Here is a 20,476-nt window from a genome sequence, read left to right on the forward strand (position 1 = left end):
GTAACTCTGAAAGGACAGTCCTGGGAACTGTGAGCACAGGAGTGATATGACCTGACTTCTGATTTAGTTGACAAGGAGTCCTGTAGCAGCTGTATTAGGAATACATCTGAGAGCAAGAGCCAAAGCAGGGATGATTTTTTTTTTTTTTTTTTTTTTTTTTTTGGTACCAGGGATTGAACTCGGGGGCACTCAATCATTGAGCCATAGAGACAGGGTCTCATTGAGTTGCTTAGTGCCTCACTTTTGCTGAGGCTGGCTATGAACTCGTTATCCACCTGCCTCAGCCTCCCAAGCTCCTGGGATTACAGGCATTCACCACCGCGCCCAGCTAGCAGACGTTATTTAGGAGGTTGCACCAATGGTCCAGATAATAGGCAGTGATAGCTCAGGCTAAGCAGACATCAATAAGGGTGGTAGGAATCAGGTATATTTGCAAGGTAGAGTGAATGGGATTTGCTGGTGGCATGTAAGAAACAAGGGAGTCAGATGTGACTTCAAATTCAAAATATCAAACAAGCATTAATTGTAATAGAACTATAAGCATTTGGTAAATAGGACAGCAAAGCCCTGGTATACCTTTAGACTTCCATCTCAATCTAATCCATGCCAAGATTGCCCTGTCTGTCTGTCGTTTTACCCATGTCCTTCCATTTCCTGGAAGTCTGCCTCACTATGGTCTGGGGCAAGGCTTGTTAACTCATTCATGTGAAAAATATCCATGGGCTGGGTCTGGAGACCATAAAAACAAGTGGTTCTGCCTCCAGGGAACTTCCAGGTTGGCTGTGAAGACAGATACATAGGCACATCATTTAACTATGTTTAGGGCCAAATCAGGTTGCACAGAGAGTCTGAGACACAAGGAGAGGTTGCTACTCATAATGGGGTGGAAGAAAGCTCCCAGGATTAAGTGACACCTGACAGCAACCAGAGGCTTTTTTTTGGGGGGTGGGGTACAGGGATTGAACCCAGAGGCACTTTATATCCATGAGCTACATCCCCAGTCCTTTTTTATTTTGAGATAGGGTCTCACTAAATTGCTTAGGCCCCACTAAGTTGCTAAGGCTGGCCTTGAACTTGTAATCCTCTTGCCTCAGCCTCAGGAGCCACTGGGATTACACGTGACTGCCACCCCGCTCGGTTAACAACAGGCTTTACTAGAGCTCTAAGAGATGGCCTATCTTTGTTAATGGCAGTGGAGGGACACCAGAGTACCGCTGATTGGGGCAGCAATGGAAATGCCCAGTCAGAAAACCTAAAACCCTCCTGTTTTGTGAGTTCCTGTATAATTTTCAGGGACCAACTTAAGTGTTCATTCCACTAAGAACATTAATACCAGTGATTATTATGCATAAGGTCTTGTACTAAGTTTTGTATGTATCTTCTCTAATCCTGGTAAACACCCTATTTCACAGGTGAGAAAACAGACTTAAAAGGGGGAAGGGATTTGTCAAAAAGAGTTTCAACTAGTACCTGGCAACACTGCAAGAATTTGAAACCCGTCGAGTTCACTAAAAAAAAGTCTGTGTATGCTATTTCCACTGCTGCATACTGCCTCCACCAGAACGTTTAGAGTTGGATGACAGCCATCTGACTCCGCCTCTTCCCGCCCACCTTACACCATAAATTCCTCCAAGACCGTGGCTGAGTTAATTCACCTTTGAAAACCCTAACCTTTCATCCCCTCCGCACCTCCAGACCACCAGCCCCTAGCTGAGCAGCACAGATTGGGATAGCTACAAGGATTCCCGATGAATGAACAAATAAATGAGTGGGCAAATTCAAGCCCATACTACTCTGCCATCTCTGGTCAGAGGCTGCCCATCCCAGGCCTCAGTTTCCCCAACTGCACCGCTCAGGGCCCAAGCCAACCTACATAACCCCGGACACAGGATAAGAAGAACGCACCTGCGCAAGCGGCGCGGGCTCCGCGGGCGGGACGGGGCGGGACCGGACGTGCCGCGGCGCTCCGGGAGGAAAGGGCGGAGCCGGAGAGTCCTAACCGCGGCGCCATTGGCCGCGATCGCCGCCACCCGGCAGTAGTTGCAGGGGTCAGCTCCGCCTTTTCCTCTTTCCCTCGGCTCCGGTAACGGCGGATCGTGCAGCTATGGTGAGAGCGAGGAAATCCGGCGCCATCTGGTCGCCTTGAAGTTCCCGGGCTAGGATTGGGGGTGCGGGCTGAACGCCGGCGCCTCATCTGCCGGCTGGGGTTAGGGATCTCCGCGCAGAACGGCTTAGTGCCGCCGCAACCCGACTCCCGTCTTCTCTGCCGGGTTAGACCTGGGAGATGGCGCGCGCGGCAAATGCCCTCATATTCACGTCGCGCGGTGGGCTGGTGGCCCAGCCTAGTAGCCCTCCTGGCCTCGGGTACCCTGCCAGAATCACGACCTGAGGGTGGGTGCTGATCCTGGCTGCCCATGGCGGAGACAAGACGGTCCGCGGGGTGTCTGACCCACACCTTTCCCGCGCGCAGGCCAAGATTAAGGCTCGGGACCTTCGTGGCAAGAAGAAGGAAGAGCTGCTGAAACAGCTGGATGACTTGAAAGTGGAGTTGTCCCAGCTGCGGGTCGCCAAAGTGACAGGCGGTGCGGCATCTAAGCTCTCTAAGATGTAAGTAACCGGCGTTGAGGGGCGCGTGCGTGTTGGGAGTGTTTGTGGATTTAGGAAGTTGGCTTCAGGAACTGGCCTGTTCAGGTGAATCATGGGGGCGCGGGAGAGACTCGCTATGTGCCTACTCTTAACTGCCTTTGATATTGTGTGCTTTTTCTCTGGAGCTCCCTTGGTCAGCATTCGTAGCTGGAAAAAGAATTGGTTGAAGTCCCTGAAGCTCTTAACTGTTGTCTTAATGGTATCGCCAAAGCCTAACTGGAACCTTTCCTTCCACCTCTAATGAGCACTTGATTTCTTTTTTCCATGCCTCGGACTTCTTATTTGAGTTGTAACTTACTTGGAGTAAGGATCAGGGAGACTTGTGAAAGGAACTAGGATTTGGAGTCATTTCCCTGAGTGTAAATTGCATTTTTGCCACATCTTACCTGGTAGGTAATTCAGTTCCCCTTGCAAAGGTTTCCTCTTTAAAATATGCCACCCTACATACTCATAAAATATCTGCCTAGGCAGGTGAGACGGGTGATTGAGGTGAGGAACACATAAGCATAGTTGTGTGATGGGTCCTCCAGACTATGTTTGTCTGTTCTGATACTGAGGGTTGACTCCCCAGGGCAATCTACCCTGAAGATATATTCCCATCCCTTTTAAAATTTTTGTTTCTGAGGCAATCTTGCTAACTTGCTGAGGCTTGCCTGGAACTGTGATCCTCCTGCCTCAGTCTCCTCAGTTGCAAGGCTTGATTATAGGCAACTGGACCTCAAGACCATATTTGCCCCAGACTGCTCCTAGATTTGTCCCTATCCCCATTGCATTTCAACTTCTTGGATGTCAGATGGCCATGACCTTAAATTAGGCTGGTTACCTGGCTTCTGGCATGATTCCCTCTCCTCTCCGCTAATTCAGATGGTGAATTGGGTTTTCATAGCCTTCATAAATTCTTGGCTTGGGATTGAAAGTCTTCTGATCCTCCTTGCCTCTTCATTAAGCTGCCTCAGGTTTTGTATTAACCAACACGTCCTAGCTCAAAAGCACTGGACTTATCAGCCTTTTACTCTATTCCAAGTCCCTGTACATTCTCACGTTCAGAATCCCTTTCTCCAGGTTGAACATGGATGGCTTTTGTCTCTGCTCTACAATGTCACTATTAGCCCTGAACAAGATACTTGGAGATACTGTGTGTCATACCCACCTTCACTGATGTTTCTGTTTTGTAGCCGAGTTGTCCGCAAATCGATCGCCCGCGTTCTTACTGTCATTAACCAGACTCAAAAAGAAAACCTCAGGAAATTCTACAAGGTGAGGGGGCCCCCTGGGGACTTGGCAGCAGAAAACAAAGTTCCAGTCCTCCACTGGCCATGTGGGGGGCTTTGTGAAGAGGTTCTTTTAAGGTTCATGGGGCTGAGAATATTTGAGCTCGCCAGGGCCTCCCAGTTTGTGTCTGGATTCACGTGTGTGTGTGTGAAACAGGGTCTATTCTGTCCAGGCTGATATTAAACTCATAATTCTAATGCCTTAGCCTCCCCATCCCTTTGCTGGGATCATGAGCGTGTGCCAGCACACTCAGCTAGAGTTCATCTTACCAGCATGATTGCAGATGTCAAGAATGGTGTGGTGGGTAGTGGATCTGGCTGAAGACAACTTGAGCATTTTGGGGGAAGGGGGTTAGGTTTTTCTGTGTTTGTCTTTCCCTGTCCCACTTCCCAGGAGGGGTGTCATTAAACCCAGGGGGGTATTTTACCATTGAACTTCCTTAGCCCTTTTTATTTTTATTTATTTAATTTTTAAGTTTTGGAACAGAGCTTTGTTAAATTGCTGAGGCAACCCTCTTGAGTTGCCAGGGTTACAGGCATGGGCCACATTGCCTGGCAGGGTGGTTTTATTCTTTTTTTTTTTTTTTTAAGAGAGAATTTTAATATGTATTTTTTAGTTTTTGGCGGACACAACATCTTTGTATGTGGTGCTGAGGATCGAACCCGGGCCGTATGCATGTCAGGCGAGCATGCTACCGCTTGAGCTACATCCCCAGCCCCAGCACCTTAAGCATTTTAGGCAAGTGCTGATCCACAGAACTCTGTCTCCAGTCTAGGAATGCCAGGGCTATGTGTCAGTCGCTACCAGGCATCTGCCATTCTCATTTGCCAAACCCCAGGGTTCAGAGAGGTCAAGTTGCTCAGAGTCATCTACAGTCAGAAAAGTGGCAGGCCTAGCTTCCTAATTGTGTCTTAGAGAGGACTTAATGGGTGCTCCTCAGATTTCCACAGGTGTCTAGCCCCTTGACCTTGAATGTTAATGGCCATTTTTGTGGCTTATCTTTAAAGTTAGCCTTATCCAGGTGCCAGCAGAAGCCATTGGGTTCTTAGATTCACACATTTGATTTACTGTCTGGAATTGGTTCATGTGACTAAGACTCATGACACCACTGAAAACTGCTGTCCCGGGTCGGATTTCTTGGAGGGCACCTCAATCTTGCTTTTAAATGCTTTTGACTGACTGAATCAGCTGCCTGGATTATTCTGGCTAATCTCCCTTAATTGAAGTCATCTGATGGGGATTAATTAATGCTATCTAGTGGCTTCACATCAATACCCAAGTTAGTGTTGGGGTTTGACTCACCAAAAAAAGCTAGTATGGGAGGGGCTCAGTGGTAGAGCACCTGTCTTGCACGTGTGAAGTGTGAGGCACTGGGTTCTATCCTCGGCACCACATAATAAATAAAGATTGTGTCCATCTACAGTTTTTCTCTTTTTTTAAAGGTAGGATTGTGTGTCTGGGCCAGCTTCCCAGAAGACACTGGTATGTAGGGGGTGGTTACCCTCCTGATAGGGTGTGTGCACATTTGTGTGAGAGGACATTTTTATTCTTAGGAGTGAGTCTGGAGCCTCATAACTAGCCATCCATTGCAGGCCCCTGCTCTCGGCTCAAACTGCTCAGTAGAGGAGGTAGGGGTGAGGGCTACACAGGGGAACACTGATGGTGATGTTCCATGCTACACCGTCAGCCATGTGTATCGAGTGGCTGCTGTGTTGTACAGCAGAGCTTGCAAGAGGTAGGAGTAAACTTTTGAGGCTTTTACACATGCCTTACTTCCTGCCCTTTTAACCGATGGCTTTCATGCTAGCCTTTGAGGCTGTTGCTGCTAAAAGAAACCTTCCTGAAACTTCTGCCTCCTCATCTTTGGGCCTTGTTGTCTGTTCAGTCTTTTTTACTGGGATGGGAGCTCCTTGAGCAGAAACCAGGTCTGCTTCGTTGCTATGCTCACACTGGGCCTTGTTCTCAGGGCTGTTGCTGAACAAAGAAGAGACCAGTGAACCACCCTAGTCTGGGGCCCTTGGCTTGAGAGGAGTGGGAGCCGAGGGTAAACACGATGGCTCTTTTTCAGCTCTGGGCAGTAGAGGGGCAGAGTCTGCCCCTTATGCTGGTAATCTGGGCCAAATCTTCCTCAATATCTGGCATAACTGAAAGCCAAGGTAGTAGTTAGTAACCACCCTGGGATCTGGTGGGTGTCGCATGCCCTTTGTTGGATTGTGGTATGACTTTGGCTTCATTATTGTCAGCCTGGCAAGTAGAAGGAACACTGAGGTGTGGGCACCTCTAGACCCAATGAGTCAACAGCCTTACATAAAATGAGGACAGCCCCACCAGCCTTGGATTTTGGGCTGGTGAGTGAGCATGTGGCCTGCTGGCCTTCAAGTCCCACATAGCAGCCTCTTATTGGGTGAACGTCCTACAACCCCTCGCTGCAAACCAACTTCTCTGTCCCCACAGCACCTTCCTACCTCCAGCATCTTCCTAGTGGTCTCTCCAAGTCTCATTCTGGCCCCTCAGGTCTTCTTCATCCTGCTGTTGCCTCTAAAATCCTGTTCTCAGATTGACCGTGCTGTCTGTGTCCCAGGGCAAGAAGTACAAGCCCCTGGACCTGCGGCCCAAGAAGACACGAGCTATGCGCCGCCGGCTCAACAAGCACGAGGAGAACCTAAAGACCAAAAAGCAGCAGCGGAAAGAGCGGCTGTACCCTCTGCGCAAGTACGCGGTCAAAGCCTGAGTGTCACGGCGCAATAAAACAAAAACTGGCTTTCAGTGCTTTGTGCTTAATGCTGTTTCCACAGACCAGACTGAATAGGTGGTTTGGGGCTAAGGCTGGAGCTACAGTGCCAGATGTCTGGTGTCCTGCTACCCGTAGACGTCAGCTGCCTTGGTGTGGTGCTGGCAGTCCTGGCTGCAGGGTCTGATGGGCCCTCTTAGTTACTGTGGGCCTATGTTGTTCAAGTGTTACTTGAACAAGCAGTGGACTTGGTGTATCGCCTAAAGAGCAGCTCCAGACACCAATAATTTGCCTTGTCGGGTGAAGGCACAGGTGTGGGCCACATCCAGAAATCCCTGCCAGAAGCACAGCACCAGGCTCCAGGTCCTGAAGTCCTTCCTGGATCCCTCACTGGGGTCTGCAGCTATAGGTCTTACCTTCAAGGTCTCAAGACACTTTCCTGTGTTGTAGTCCCAGACTTTGATCTGGAAGTAGAAGAATAGGGGACAGGAACCTCAATAGGCCACAGTGGCATTTTTGAAGCAGTTCCCCAGCAAGTCCCGGACACCATCATGATCTGAAGCTTCTTATCTGCAGGGTTCATTTTAAATGGCCTTCGCCATGTCATGCCTGAAGTTATATAGGTCATAGAAGTGTCAATTCCACTGCATTCAGGTCTGGCTCAGACCTTAGTGCTGGCGAATAAATAGGGCAAGTGGATTTATGGACACTTCTGGAAATAGGTACTGAAGACTCTGGGAAGCGGGGCATGTGAGCAAGGAGTCAGGAATGGCTGGGTTGGGCTGGATAGGTTACCGTTCCCGAGTAGCTAGCGCTGGCCAGCTGCCCCTCATCCGGAGAGAAAGCTATGCTGTTCACCCAGGCTACATGGCCCTTGAGCTGGACCATGAGGCTGCTGGTATTGGGTTTCCAGATGTGGATGTTCTTGTCCCAGGAGCCAGATCCCTAAAGAGAGCTCTGTGCCGGTGAGTATGGGGCCAGCATGCTCACTGGACACCCAAATGGCTCTTTAAGGGTCTCATGTCCAGCCAAAGACTATCCTGAAACCCAGGGCAGCCCACCTTACCAGAAGGCCAGATGATGAATAACACAGACAACTAATGTTGCCGCTGTGACCCTCAAGTTCCTGATGGAATACAGCTGGGGTCCCTACCCGCAGGTCCCAGATGCGCACAGTGGAGTCCCATGAGCCTGTGGCCTGTAAGCAGTGGCCATAACTGGAGTAGCCCCAGCCTACCCTTCTGGGGCCACTGAGGCAGGGGTCAAGGCAGAGGTGAAGCTTACCAGGCAGTTGGCATTGGGGGAGAAGTCGCTGCTCTGGATGGAGTCATGGTGCCCTTCCAAGTGGCGCAGTTTGTGTCCCGACTGAGGAGAGAGGCAGAGGGCAGACCCAGGCCCTCCCTGCTTGGCAGCCTGGGTATTGTGATAACAGCACTGCCTGGGAAGCACTGGGGGCTTAGATAGCAGGGAGGAGAGGCAGCCCAGATGGGGATCTCCTGCAAAGGAGATTGAGGCCCAAGATCTAGTGGGATGTGTGTAGGGAGACTGGGAGAGGGCTGCAGTGGGGAACTAGCAAGGGTTTGAACCAGCAAAGCAAGAGGTGTGGCACGTAGTGGTCCATTCTGACCCAGGCCTGGCCATCCCCAGCCCCTTCACATACCTGCACTTCCCAGAGCATCACCTGCTTATCCCAGCCACCTGATGCCAGCTGTCTTGAGTCAGGGCTGAAGCTGAGTGTCTCCACACTCCGCTGGTGACCTGCAGTCACCATCCCAGTTGGGGGAGGTGAAACAGGCCTGGAAGGGGACCCAGGCTGGCCATGTGGCACCCAGGCCCACCCCCACTCACCCTTCAGCACCCACAGACATTCGGCTCTTGATAGGTCCCACAGGCGGATGGTACGGTCACTGGAGGAGCTGGCAAAAAGGCAGCCATCGGGGGAGAAGCAGCAGAACTTCACCGGACCTGAGACAGGGAGTTCAGGGCACTGCCCTCTACCCCCTGCTCACTGCCCAGGTCTTGTGGCCACCCACCCCTCACCCAAACTCCAGTCACCTGGAAATGCTTGAATTTCCAACCTGGGCCTGGCCAAGGCTCAGCCTGGAATATCTGACCCCAGTTGTTAATCTGGAAAGTCTACTCAGTTGTAGGTACCTCCTCCCTGAAACCTCCCTAACTCCCAGCCTCTGTTCCAGTCTGCCTTTCAGCTCCCCAGCCCTATTCGTCGTGTTCAATAAGTCTGCTCTGCAATTTCCTGGTTTTGTTTTCCTTCTCTCCCTAATAGTTAAGTCTACTGGGTCTTTACTGGGTGCTGGGCTTTTTGTGTTATCTGATTTTGTAAGGTAGCAACTTATTTCCATTCTATAGAGGAAGGAACTGGGTCAGGTGACATGACAACCAAGATCATAGTCCAAAAGTGGTAGATAGAATATGGATGGCCCTAGAAGGCATGCTAAGTGAAGCCAGTGAAAAAGACAAACATCATTGATAAGACAGGAAGTAGGACAGTGGTTGGGAGTAGGGAGAGGAGGTGTTTAGTGGGTACAGTTTCAGTTATCTCTGAACTCTACCTTTAAAATGGTTAATAAGTGCCAGGTGTTATGGTGCACGTCTGTAATCCCGCTACTTGGGAGGCTGAGGCAGGATTGCAAGTTCAAAGCCACCCTCAATAATTTAGCCAGACGCTATTTCAAAAAATAAAAAGGGCTGAGAATGTAACTAAGTGGTAAAGTGACCCTGGGTACAATCCCCAGTACCAGAAAAAAATAAAAATTAAGGTCTGAGTTCTGATCTAAGAGCTGGAAGCCCCAGCTATCAAGAAGTCCTGTCTCCTTGTCTGGCTGCTCCAGCTATGTCCAGCCCCAATGCCCAGGACCAGTGTTGGAGGTCACTAAGTTAGGCTCTGCAGAATGCCAGCACAGACCTATGGGCCTCTGTCCCCCAGCCAGACTGCAGAGCCCCACCTGTGTGGCCACCCAGCCTCCACAGCAGCTGCCCACTCTTGGTCTCCCAACCGTACAGATGGCCATCCTCAGAGGCTGTGAGCAGCGTTTGGCCATCAGGAGAGAAGGCAGAGCAGTTGACCTGGAAGTAGAGCACAGATGTGGTCCCATTTCTGGGACAGGAGATACCTGTCCATTCACTTCTGATCCCATCCTCCTGGGCCAGCCCTAAACACTGCCCAGGAACCTGCAGTGGTGATTTGGACTTCAGGCCTCACTGTACAACCCAGCTCAGAACCCTGTAACCTCAGCTGAAGCCAGAGCTGGAGCCCGCCTTAGAACCCAGAGGCAAGACCCCGTTACAGAGGGGGAGCCGAGAATCGCAAGTTCAGAGCAGCCCTGAGTTCATTTTGGAGCCAAAGCCCAAGAATACTGGAGCCAGCAGGAGCTTAAAGCCCTCTCTGGAACCAGAGCCCAAAACCTAGAGCCCCATTCTGGAGTTGAAGCCCAGGGAACACCCTGAACCCCCATTACACAGAACCGAGGACTTGACTCCCAAGCCAGGAGCCTAGAGCCTGGGCAAAGCCCATCGGGCCTCACCTCCCCGCGATGCCGGCCAAAGAATGTCACTCTCCCCACGGAAAGTGGAGCCCTGCTATTCATGGGCCCCCGACGGTCCGACCTTGGAGGATTCCCTCCTAGGCCAGCGCTAGTCCCGCCTGCGGAACCGCGTTTAGGACTGGCCCGAGGAAAAGGGGAAATTGTGTACAAGAGATCTCCATGGTAATAAGGGCGGGGCGCGCAGCCGTGTGGGGGACTTTGGGAAGCCACAGAGAGAAACAAAATCTGGGGAAGAGCTCTCAACTTGGGGAAGGTGCGGCTGCGGCTGGGAGAAGAGGCTTCCCGCGCTGGCCATTGCCTGCCCCGCATTGGGCTGCTCAACCACGAGTCGCGACTGCTCAGAGCAGCCGCTAGAGGGCGCGCCAGATACGCACCTCGGCTCGGCCCAGCCCGCCCTCAGGCTCTGAGCCCGTGTTCAATGTTAATGCAGTTTGCAAAGTGCCCCGCAGATCTCTTTAACAGGACTCGGGGTAACAGTGAGCTTATTTACCCATCTGCACACCGGAGAGGATCAGCCCTGTCCGGCAGGACTCCAAGGCTGAACCAAGCACAGGGAGGGCCTGGCACACAGTAGGTGCCCAAGAGGACGGGCTCTGGAGCCAAGAACCTTTTGTCTAGGAATGACTGGTTCAGAGGCTGAGAAAGACCAGGAGAAGACTGGGAACAGTAGCCATCACCACCCTTTAGGGTGTGGGGAGCCAGAGGCAGTAAGCGCAAAGTTCAGAGCATTAAAAAGTGGGGTCAAGCCAGGTGCAGTGGTGCACTCTGTAATCCCAGCAGCTCCAGACATTGAGGCAGGAAGATTGCGAGTTCAAATCCCACTTCAGCAAAAGTGAGAGCTAAACAACTCAATGAGACCCTGTCTCTAAATAAAATACGAAATAGGGCTGGGGATGTGGCTCAGTGGTTGAGTGCCCCTGATTCAATCCCTGGTACCAAAAAAGAAAAAAGTGGGGTCAAATTCCAGTGACTTGGGAGGCTGAGGCACGAGGATCTCAATTCTAAGCCAACCTGGCAACTTAGCCAGACCCTATCTCAAAATAAAAAGGGTTGGATTGTAGTTCAGTGGTAGAGTGCCCTGGGTTCAATTTCCAGTACTGCCTCACACCCACCAAAACAGGATCTGGCTTGGATAACTTGGCAGAAACCTGGAAAGAACAGGTCCTGAGGAAACAGGACCCAAGAAATAGGAGACTTGCCCAAGGCCACTCAGACAGTAGAAGGGGGACCAGGATTTTGTCCCACATCTGACTGACTCTGGGATCTGTATCCAGACCATGTGCTATGAATTCCAGGGTTTGGAAGCAGGTGCTATAGTCGCTGACTCCTGGTACATCTAGAAAACTGAAGCCCCCAAGGGGACAGAATTTGACAGTCACCCAGCAGAGCTGAGGACAGAACCCAAGCTGTCTCCCAACCAGCCCCAGCCACAGTGGAACAACAGGTGGGACAAATTCACCCCCAGTGGATTCCAGGATCCTTGAGGCAGGTGGGCAGCTGGGCAGCTTGGGCTTTGGGTGTTTCAAACTCAAGGGCTCCCATCAGGGACTCAGCCCCTCCCCCCAGGCCCCTTGGCCAGAAACTTCTCACAGGATTGCTGTGTTCCTGTTCTATTTTAGGCCCCAGACAGTCAGGCAAGTGAGGGGGCAACAATGGTGGCTTTGAGGCAGCCCCACCCCCATCTACACTCCCAGAGGACCCAGGTCACTGAGTTGGCTCCTCTAGTCCCTGTCTGAGCTGGAACTAGATGGCTGGCCCCCAACCCCGGGCATGGGTCCCAGACACGTTCTCCCAGAATGAGATCCCTGGCCCTCGGCCTCCCCCTGCTCAGATACCTCGACCCCATGCCCCTTCTCTGGGCACATTTTCTAGCCACCTGGTCACTCTTGCTCACTCTGTGGGCCCAGAACTGCCTTCTCCAGCCCACCTGTTACTCCCACAGCCCTCCCAGTCGATCTTGTCTACCAGGCCCAGTGATTCCTCTGCCCCATGGGGTGGAGCTGGGGTTAAAATGTGTTCCTTGCTCCTGAGGTCTGGTATTGCGGTGAGCTACCATGAACCCTAGTCTCGGGGCTTCATCTTACCCGCACGCCCACGTTGCCCCTTCTGCCATCATCACCTTCACCTAGGCCTGTTAACCGCAGTACCTTCTGCCTGGAGTGCTCTTCTCCATCCTCAAATCAAGCTCAAACCTCACTTGCTTGTCCACTACCTTCCCTTGCCAAACCTTGTCCCTCAGCCTAAGTTAGAGCTCCTGCCTCAGAGATAAGCAAACCCAAATCCCCGGAGGACTTCAGTCTGCAAAAGGAAGGAAGCAAGGAGACTAGCACCGGCAGGCATGACTCCTGCTCCAAGCTGCCAGAGGAGTGTCCTCAGTTCTTAGGAGTCAGCCCTGCCCACCTGGCCCTGCCCACCTGGCGCTCCCACCTCTCCCCACTCTCCTGGCTTCCTGCTCTCTGCCTCTTTCCTTGTTCCTCCCAGGCCTGAACAGTTTTTGGAGCTGCTGGGTTTAGGCTGAGGGGTTATGTAGTGCCAGGGTTGGGCAGTGTTTTCTGACCAGTGCTTTGAGAAGCAGGGAAAAATATTTTGTGGCAAGAGAGGAAGCTGAGAGTTGGAGCTGGCTGCCCAGTTCCTGCCAGCTCCTGGCTCCCTGCTCCAGTCCCCAGGCCTGCCCCTCCAGAACTAAAAGAACCTTACAGTGAATCCCTTGTGCCAAGTGAGCTCTGACAGGTGCTTGCCACCCAAAGGACCTTGACAAAAACATCTCTATAAGTTCCAGAAGCTGGTGCCCAGTACTTTGTCTTTGGGCCTCTTCTCTGGGGCCCCCTACAGTCATTTGCATACTGGGATCCTGGTTCCCCATGAGCTATAATCAATGCCCTCAAGTCTCTGTGACTTCCTCATGATCTGGATCACCTCTGTTAGAACACACTGATGTGTATTCAATGCCCCTCCTGGTGTTTGGGGACCAGAACTGTTCCTTACATGGACTGGCAACTGCTGAGTGGAAAGGCACTGTCCCCTCCAGTTCCTAGACACTCAGTCTCTAGTAAGGTGGCCTGCAATACCAGAAGCACTTGTGGTTTCAGCAGCTGCATGAGTCACTACAAACATAGCATGTGCTTTTTCCCACGAACTGCTGTCCAGCCAACTCTCCCTCCCCGTCTGGTACTTGCGGTGGATTCTTCGGAAACACATGAAGACCTTATATTACGCTGGTTAAATGTCATCTTCCTGGCTCTCATCCACTCTTGAGCACTGTAAGAGTCCCACTTCCTTTGCACAAAGCATTAATTCTACTGTGGCAGCTGTGAATTTATGAGTAGGCTTCTGGATTTCAAAATCCAAATTGGGGAAATGATGCTCCGTGGGATGGGGCAAGGACAGAGCCCTGTGATCAATCACTACAGACCTCCAGTGATGTTGTTTCTGCTCCTGCCCATACCCATGGGAATCAAGGACTAGCCAGTGGACCCAGGGGAGGGCACACTCCCGCAGGAGATGTCCAAGTGGGGAGAAGGTAATGCAGCCCGAGCAAGACTCCAATTGCAAACAACTAAACCGTGGATGGCCATGTGAGACAGGCTGGGCGTCACAATGGGAAGACAGCAATACCATCAGGCTAGGAAGGACAGGAAGCCAAACTGCCTTTTCCAGGGGAGGTTGAAACACTTCATTCTTGAAGAGCATGTGATTGACCCAACAGGGGGTTATATGGCCATCCCTTGGCTAGGGGAGGTCAGCACACCTTGATTGGCAGTCCTTGGAGACCTGGACTTCTGCGTCACCTCCTCCCTCCTGTCCGTCAATCAGGGATCTATCTCTAGGTCTGCCTAAAGCCAGATGTGCACCTGTGCCTGTGTGCTCTGGGGACAGACAATTTCATCCAAATCTGGCTCCATCACCTACCAACTGTGACCTCGGGCCGTTCCCCACCTGCTGCGTGCCTCTTCTTCAACTCTAACTTAAGGGTGGTGACCAACCCTTCCTGGGAGCGTTGGCCTTGGGGCTCTGTTCATGTCTGTCCAGCATATCTGGCCCCCAGTGAGCAGTGAGCGGATCCTCAGCTCTGAATGGTTAGCTAGCATGGCCGCATCCCCTAATGTGAGCCCAGCCAGGAGCCTCAGAGATAGCAGGGGAAAAACGCTGTGTCCAGATTTAATAACTGGTCACCCTGTTTTTTTAAGGAGGGGCAAGTGGTTTAGTTTAACTTCCATTGACCCTCCTTGGCTTCTCTGGCTACTGCTTCCTTCTCTGATCACTCAGTCCACCTACTGAACAATCTGTCTCATCAGTGGACATTTTGACCATCAAAACTGCCTAACAGGGCAGCAACTGCTGGGTTTGCCATTTCTAGAAAAGAAGCACAGTGGTGCTATCTTGCTGCCGGCTTCCAGCCTCTGAGCCATTCAGTGTGGTATAAACTCACACCTTTCACACAGGCTCCTCTTTCTCTTTCTCTCTTTAGAACTGGAGATTCCCAACCTTTCTATTTTTGTATTTTGAGACAGGGCCTCACTAAGTTGCTGAGGCTAGACTCCAATCCTCCTACCTCAGCCTCCCAAGTCACTGGGAATATGAGCATGCATCACCCCACCCAGTAACACTCTGGCTCTTGTGAGATACAATTTCTCCAGCCAAAAAACTTCTATTTGGATAGCAACATGACCCGGATGCCAGAAGAAAACTGAGAAGCTCAGGGGGCCTGACCACCACCCACTGTCCCCAGTAGCTCCTGGCCCTCCCATCTCCAGGGCTCAGGGACTTGTGCCCACAGGCCTCCTTGGGCCTCACCCACATTCCCGTGACTCTTACAGAAGAAAAGAGTGCTCTGAGGCCCTGGGATGGACACAGTGGAAGCCTTGAGCCTCCACCCTCCTAGTGCCTGGCCCAGTGTTGGGATGGAGTGAGGGGCTGGTGTAGTAGCTAGCTATGCAGCAAGCAGGGCCACAGCCCAGACAGAGAGGACTCTTAGGTGTTCCACTTATTTCATGTTTTTTTAATCCTTAAATGTTTCTGGACATGACAATGGTAAAAAGTCCTCTGGAGACACAGAGACAATCACACGTTGTCCTACTCTCCCAGGTTCTTGCCCTATTATTCTTCAGGTGAGCTCCTTGTCTACACTTACAAAGATTTTAGGGTTGCATCCTGGTCCACCCCAGGTCTCGACACCAAGTGTCTAGCTGACTTCTCTCTCCCTCTCCTGGTCTCTGTCAGATTTCTTTCTTTCTTTCTTTTAATATATATATTTTTATTTGTAGATGGACACAATGTATATATGTATATATGTGTCTGTCTGTGTGTGTGTGTGTGTGTGTGTGTGTGTGTATGTGCTAGGAGAGCGCTCTGCCACTGAGCCCAGCCCCAACCCTGTCACATTTCTATACAGTTCTATTCCTAGTACACAAGCCAATGTCTTCAGTTAATTAATTTCTTTGTGGGGGGAAGTTGAAACCAGGGGTGCTCTATCCCAGAGCCACACCCCCAGCCTTTTTTATGTTTTGAGACAGCGTCTGACCTGGAACTCGCAATCCTCCTGTTTCAGCCCCTGAGCTCTGAGGATGACAAGTGTCCCCCTGCTCTGCCCCTGACCAACCTCACTCTTTCAAGGAGAACCCAGTGAGAAGTTTGGGAGGATGTTCTAATGACTTCTCCCTTGAAAACCCCATTTTCCTCTGTAACATAGTGATGTTGGGTTCTTGGGGCTCTGAGAGGTGTGACCCATTAAATGAGGCCCCAGGCCTTGTGCATTGTTGGTGCTCAGGAAATGGTTACCTGTCATCTATGGTGACCAGTAACTCACACAAGCAACCAGTCAAGACTGGTCACTCTGTGCACCCCAAACTGGAGCCTGAGGGCAAGCCCACTGCCCTCTCTTACCTCCATGAGAAATTAACCAAGGCTCCCCATCCCAAAAAAGTAGGGGAAAGAAGTGGGGGAAGGGAGGGCCTGCTTGGGATGATTGATCACGTCTCCATGATGGGGGCGCAAATCCCATTTTTCACAGATGGGAAGACAAGAAGTTGAAGAGGGAAGTAATTTACCTGAGACCATGTGATCATCAGGCAGCAGATCCAGGAAGGGTGCCGGGCCTGAGTCCTGAACAAAGATCCCGTGGGCTGTACCCCTGCTCTGTGAGAAAAACGTCAGGGCCAGGAGACCCAAGGTGCCCTAGGGCAGGTGAGGACTGGCCCAGGCTTGGCTGTCTGACGGCAACAGACCAAGGCTGGTATCCTGGTGGCCCTCCCTCTAACTCCTGGGGTTTGGAGGGCACCCAGCTGTACCTTGGCAAGGTAGCCCAGGACACTGATCAGCAGGAGTTGAGATGTACTGCTCACAGCCCCCAGGCTGGTGATCCAGCCCCCTCAGCAAGACACCCTGGGGGCCCTGGCCACAGCTCTGCTTGTTGTCCTATCTAGGGTAGCACTGGCTGGACATTTTACACAGAGGACTGTCAGACAAGAACTCTGGGGTAAATGGTGGTTCATTACTGTTGTCCCTTGTCCCCAGGTCTTCTTGGGCTGGTGGCCCTCCTTGGGCTCTGAAATGGGACTCCTGGCCTGGCACAGAGTCACTTACCTATAGTCCCAGTTCTCAGGAGGCTGAGACAGGAGGATCACAAGTTTGAGGCCAGCCTGGGCAAGTTAGTCAGACCCTGTCTCAAAAAATAAAAAAGGGGCTGGGGTATAGCTCAGTGGTAAAGCACCCCTGGGTTCAATCTCCAGTACGGAAAAAGAGAAAGGCAAGAAGGAAAGAAGGGAGGGGGTCCTGGAATCCCCTTCCCCACCGGAGCCTGGTGAGGTGGGCTTGGCCCCAGGGTGGGCAGGGAAGAGAGGGGAGGGGGGGTGTGGGCTGGAGGAGGGCAGGGGCAGTGCTGCCAGACCCAGGCTCCCCCTTCCCTTCCTTCCGGGTCTCTGCCCTCCCTCAATGCCTCCCTCCTCCTTGGGCCCTCCCTCCTCTACCCTCTCCCTTCCCTCCCTCCCATACTTGCTGAATCTTGCCCCTTGGCCTGGCTGAGCCTCACCTGCCCCCTGAACTCCGTAGGCGAGATAGCCTAAGAGAGCCCAAGGAGGGGAATGACCCTCTCTGGGCAGTCTGGGGGGTCTTCTGGGAGGAGGTAATGGGCTCTGGAGTTAAGAAGTATTTGCCAGATGCAAAACAGGGAAAAAGAAGGTTCTGAAAGTCACCTCTCTATAAAGGTCCCAGAGGCACAGTTGCAGAGCTTGTTTCTAGAGCAGCCAAGAATGGGGTGTGGTGGGCACTGAGCCACCCCCAGGGGACACCTGTGGAAAACAAGAATTCTAGGCTGGGGAGGAGAAATGAAGCCAAGGCCAGGAGTGTCTGGCCAGGAGACCTGGATTGCCTGTGCCAGACAGCGGTTCTCAAGGCAGCTGTCATGGAGCCCTGGGGGTGAGAAGGGGCTTGGAGTTCCCCGAGAGGTGAGAGGAGGACCCCCAGGGATGGAATCTGCGCCTCTGGCTCCACTTCAGCCAGAATCACTGAATCACCACATTCATGGCCGCCACACAGTGGGAGAGCCCTGGATCCCTAAAGGGAGCTGGCAAGAGCAGAGGAAGGCCAGACAGCATCGGGAACCAGCTCCAGCTGGCAGAGAAGAGGGACTGAACCTGAGCTGCAGGGTCAGGTGGCCGCCAGGCCCCTGGCTCAGGTTCTCTGGCCTCCGGACCTCCTCTTGCGCCACAAGATTGTAGTAATAAATAACAGCAGCAGCCACCCACCCACCACAGCAGAGCCACCAGGCAGTGTGCTGTGCTCTGCACCTGTCACACACCAGGCAGATACAGCAGATGGGGAGTTGAGGGCCAGGAGAGGAAGCAGCCAGTTCTGTGGCAGAGCCAGGGCGTGGACCCAGGGTCTGATCTCCCTCAGGTGCCTGGTCCCCTCAGACAACCTGGAGCAGGTGCAGAGCAGCTGCTATGGTGTCCAATCCCTGGCTGGAGCCTCTTGAGGCCACCAGCTCTCTCTGTCCACCTGTCCACCCAACTGTCCCAACCGCACCAGGCACCCACTTGTGCTATGGAAATCTGAGTGGCCTGCATTGCCCTCCACGGAGACAACTGGTGGGTGGGGGTTGGGAGAGCAAGGGTAGGGTAGAAAACAGCTCAGGCCAGAAAATGTGAGTAGCCCTGGCAGGGTAGGAACCAACTTGCAGCCTCACACTTACCGTGTGACCTTAAGTCCCTGCTGGGCCTCTCTGGACTAGGGCTGTTCTGAGCTGCCTGGAACTTGGAGCTGCAGGGCTAACTGTAGACAACTTGTGGGTTCTGGGGTTCACCAGCTCGTGCCTGGAACTTGCCACTGGCCCCACGAGGTGCCAGCTGGTCCTCCACCTTGCTGCCAGAGAGATGGGACCTGACAGGTGTATGACCCCAGGCTGGTGACCCTATCTGGGGCTTAGTTTTCTTGTGGAGGAGTTGGGGGGTGGGCTGCTGGCTTCCCTGCAACCTCCCCTCTCTCTTGCACTCTAGGTCTTATCACAGCAAGCTCATACACACACACACACACACACACACACACACACACACACACACACCACACACCATACCCCGGGGCCATGACTGTTTCACTGACCATTTTGTCAGGCGCCAGGGAACTGAGGCTTGCTCGGCTGCCCCCTCCCCGAGACATCCCGATAAGGGCTCTTTAACCCCTGGGGCCTGTGTCTGGGGCAGGGAGCCGGAGGCTGTCCTTAATCCTATCTGAGGCACTTTCCGTCCTCCAGGGAGGTAGATGGCCTTTGTCAGACTTCCTCCCATTTTCAGAAACTCAGGCTGCTCAAGTGTCAGTTTCCCACCACCCCCAGCTGTGTGTCCCCAACCAAGTCCCAGCAGCCCTTGGCCTCCATTCCCCACTGTGTCATGGTCCAATGCCACTTAGATCTGGGTTCAAGTCCCCAGATTAAATCCCACCACTTATTGGCCTCGTGCCATGAGCCTCGATTTCCTTATCTGAAAAATGGGGTACCTGCCATGCTGGCCTCCCAGGGGATGAAAACATGGGACCTGACCGCCCGGGCAGCTCTTCAGCTGGGTGACTTTGGGCGAGTCACTTGATCTCCTAAGTCTCCTCTGAGGCTGGGGACTGATGATGTCCCTTGTCAGGAGTCACAAGACAGAGCACAGACCTGGCACACAACTGGTGTTCCATAAATTCTGACTTAAAAAACAACTCAGGAACAATGGAACAAGATGGCCACACTCCCCTTGTCCCCACAGACCAAGAGGGAAGTGCCTCAGCAGCTAATGGCCCCGGGCCCCAGTGAGCCCTCCACCTCTGCTGCTTCCCTCCCTCCCTCCTTCCTTCCCGCCCTCCTTCCATCCCTCCTTCCTTCCTTTCCTTGCGCGGTGCCAGGGGTCGAGCTCAGGGCCTCACACAAGCTAGGCCTCTCCAGCCCCATGTCTGCTTCCTTTGCAGTCATGATTTTGTCCTTGAAGTTCCTTCATTTCCAAATGTGTGGGGATTTCCTTGTTACTTTTTTGTTTTTTTAACTTATTTCTAGATTGAGTGAACTTGGTCACACCACTCAGCATGACCTCACGTTGCTCTGCGGCTCAGTGTGTGGACACCTTCTATAAATGTCGCATTCTCCTTCGTGGAGGTGTGGGCTGCGGGGTTCCAGATGGAATCGTGGGTCAGTTTTCTTGATTTGTCTTCTAGATTCTCACTTTTTTCCTGCCTTTTCTATCAATTACTGAGGAACATATGTGATAATCTCCCATTACCTTTGCAAAGTTTGTCTGGTTTTCTTGCATTTATTTCAATCTGTGTTTTATATTTTGAAGCTACTTACTTAGGTACATATAATTTAAAAAATTGTTCATTTTCCTGACAAATCAAACCTTTGTCACTGAAAAATATATTTCTTTCTAGGAATGATTTTAGCCTTAAAATCTATTTCGTGTCAGGTGCAGTGGTACACATCTGGAATCCCAGCTACTTAGGAGGTTGAGGCAGGAGGATGGCAAGATCAAGACCAGCCTGGGCAATTTAGTGAGATTTGTCCTCAAAATAAACTTTTTATTTATTAATTTTTATTATTTATTTTTGGTGCTGGTTTTTGAATCCAGGGATACACTGAGCTACATCCTAGCCCTTTAAATATATATTTTTTTATTTTGAGAAACGGTCTTACTAAATTGTTTAGGACTTTACTAAATTGATGAGGTTGGCCTTGAACTTTCCATCCTCTTATCTCAAACTCTGAAGTCCCTGAGATTACAGACATGCACAACTACACTTG

The 20,476-nt window shown here is 51.9% G+C and overlaps 2 protein-coding genes across 2 annotated transcripts; one reads left to right on the top strand and one right to left on the bottom strand.

Annotated features, from left to right (window-relative positions):
• Positions 1–2,025: 2,025 nt before the first annotated feature.
• On the top strand, positions 2,026–6,684 carry Rpl35 (ribosomal protein L35). Its single transcript, XM_076843109.1, has 4 exons — positions 2,026–2,107; positions 2,471–2,607; positions 3,822–3,903; positions 6,500–6,684. The coding sequence occupies exons 1-4, from the start codon at positions 2,105–2,107 to the stop codon at positions 6,647–6,649; spliced, it is 372 nt and encodes a 123-aa protein (XP_076699224.1). The 5' UTR covers positions 2,026–2,104; the 3' UTR covers positions 6,650–6,684.
• Positions 6,685–6,909: 225 nt separating this feature from the next.
• On the bottom strand, positions 6,910–10,254 carry Wdr38 (WD repeat domain 38). The gene is made up of 9 exons (XM_076843110.2): positions 10,192–10,254; positions 9,613–9,733; positions 8,498–8,614; positions 8,310–8,407; positions 7,934–8,014; positions 7,716–7,847; positions 7,445–7,594; positions 7,066–7,113; positions 6,910–6,984 (listed from the first exon to the last, which is right to left on the bottom strand). Exons 1-9 carry the CDS (start codon positions 10,252–10,254, stop codon positions 6,910–6,912), a joined length of 885 nt encoding a protein of 294 aa, XP_076699225.1.
• Between the last annotated feature and the right edge of the window lie 10,222 nt (positions 10,255–20,476).

Source organism: Callospermophilus lateralis, chromosome 2 (genome assembly GCF_048772815.1).
Source record: "Callospermophilus lateralis isolate mCalLat2 chromosome 2, mCalLat2.hap1, whole genome shotgun sequence".
Taxonomy (NCBI): Eukaryota; Metazoa; Chordata; class Mammalia; order Rodentia; family Sciuridae; genus Callospermophilus; species Callospermophilus lateralis.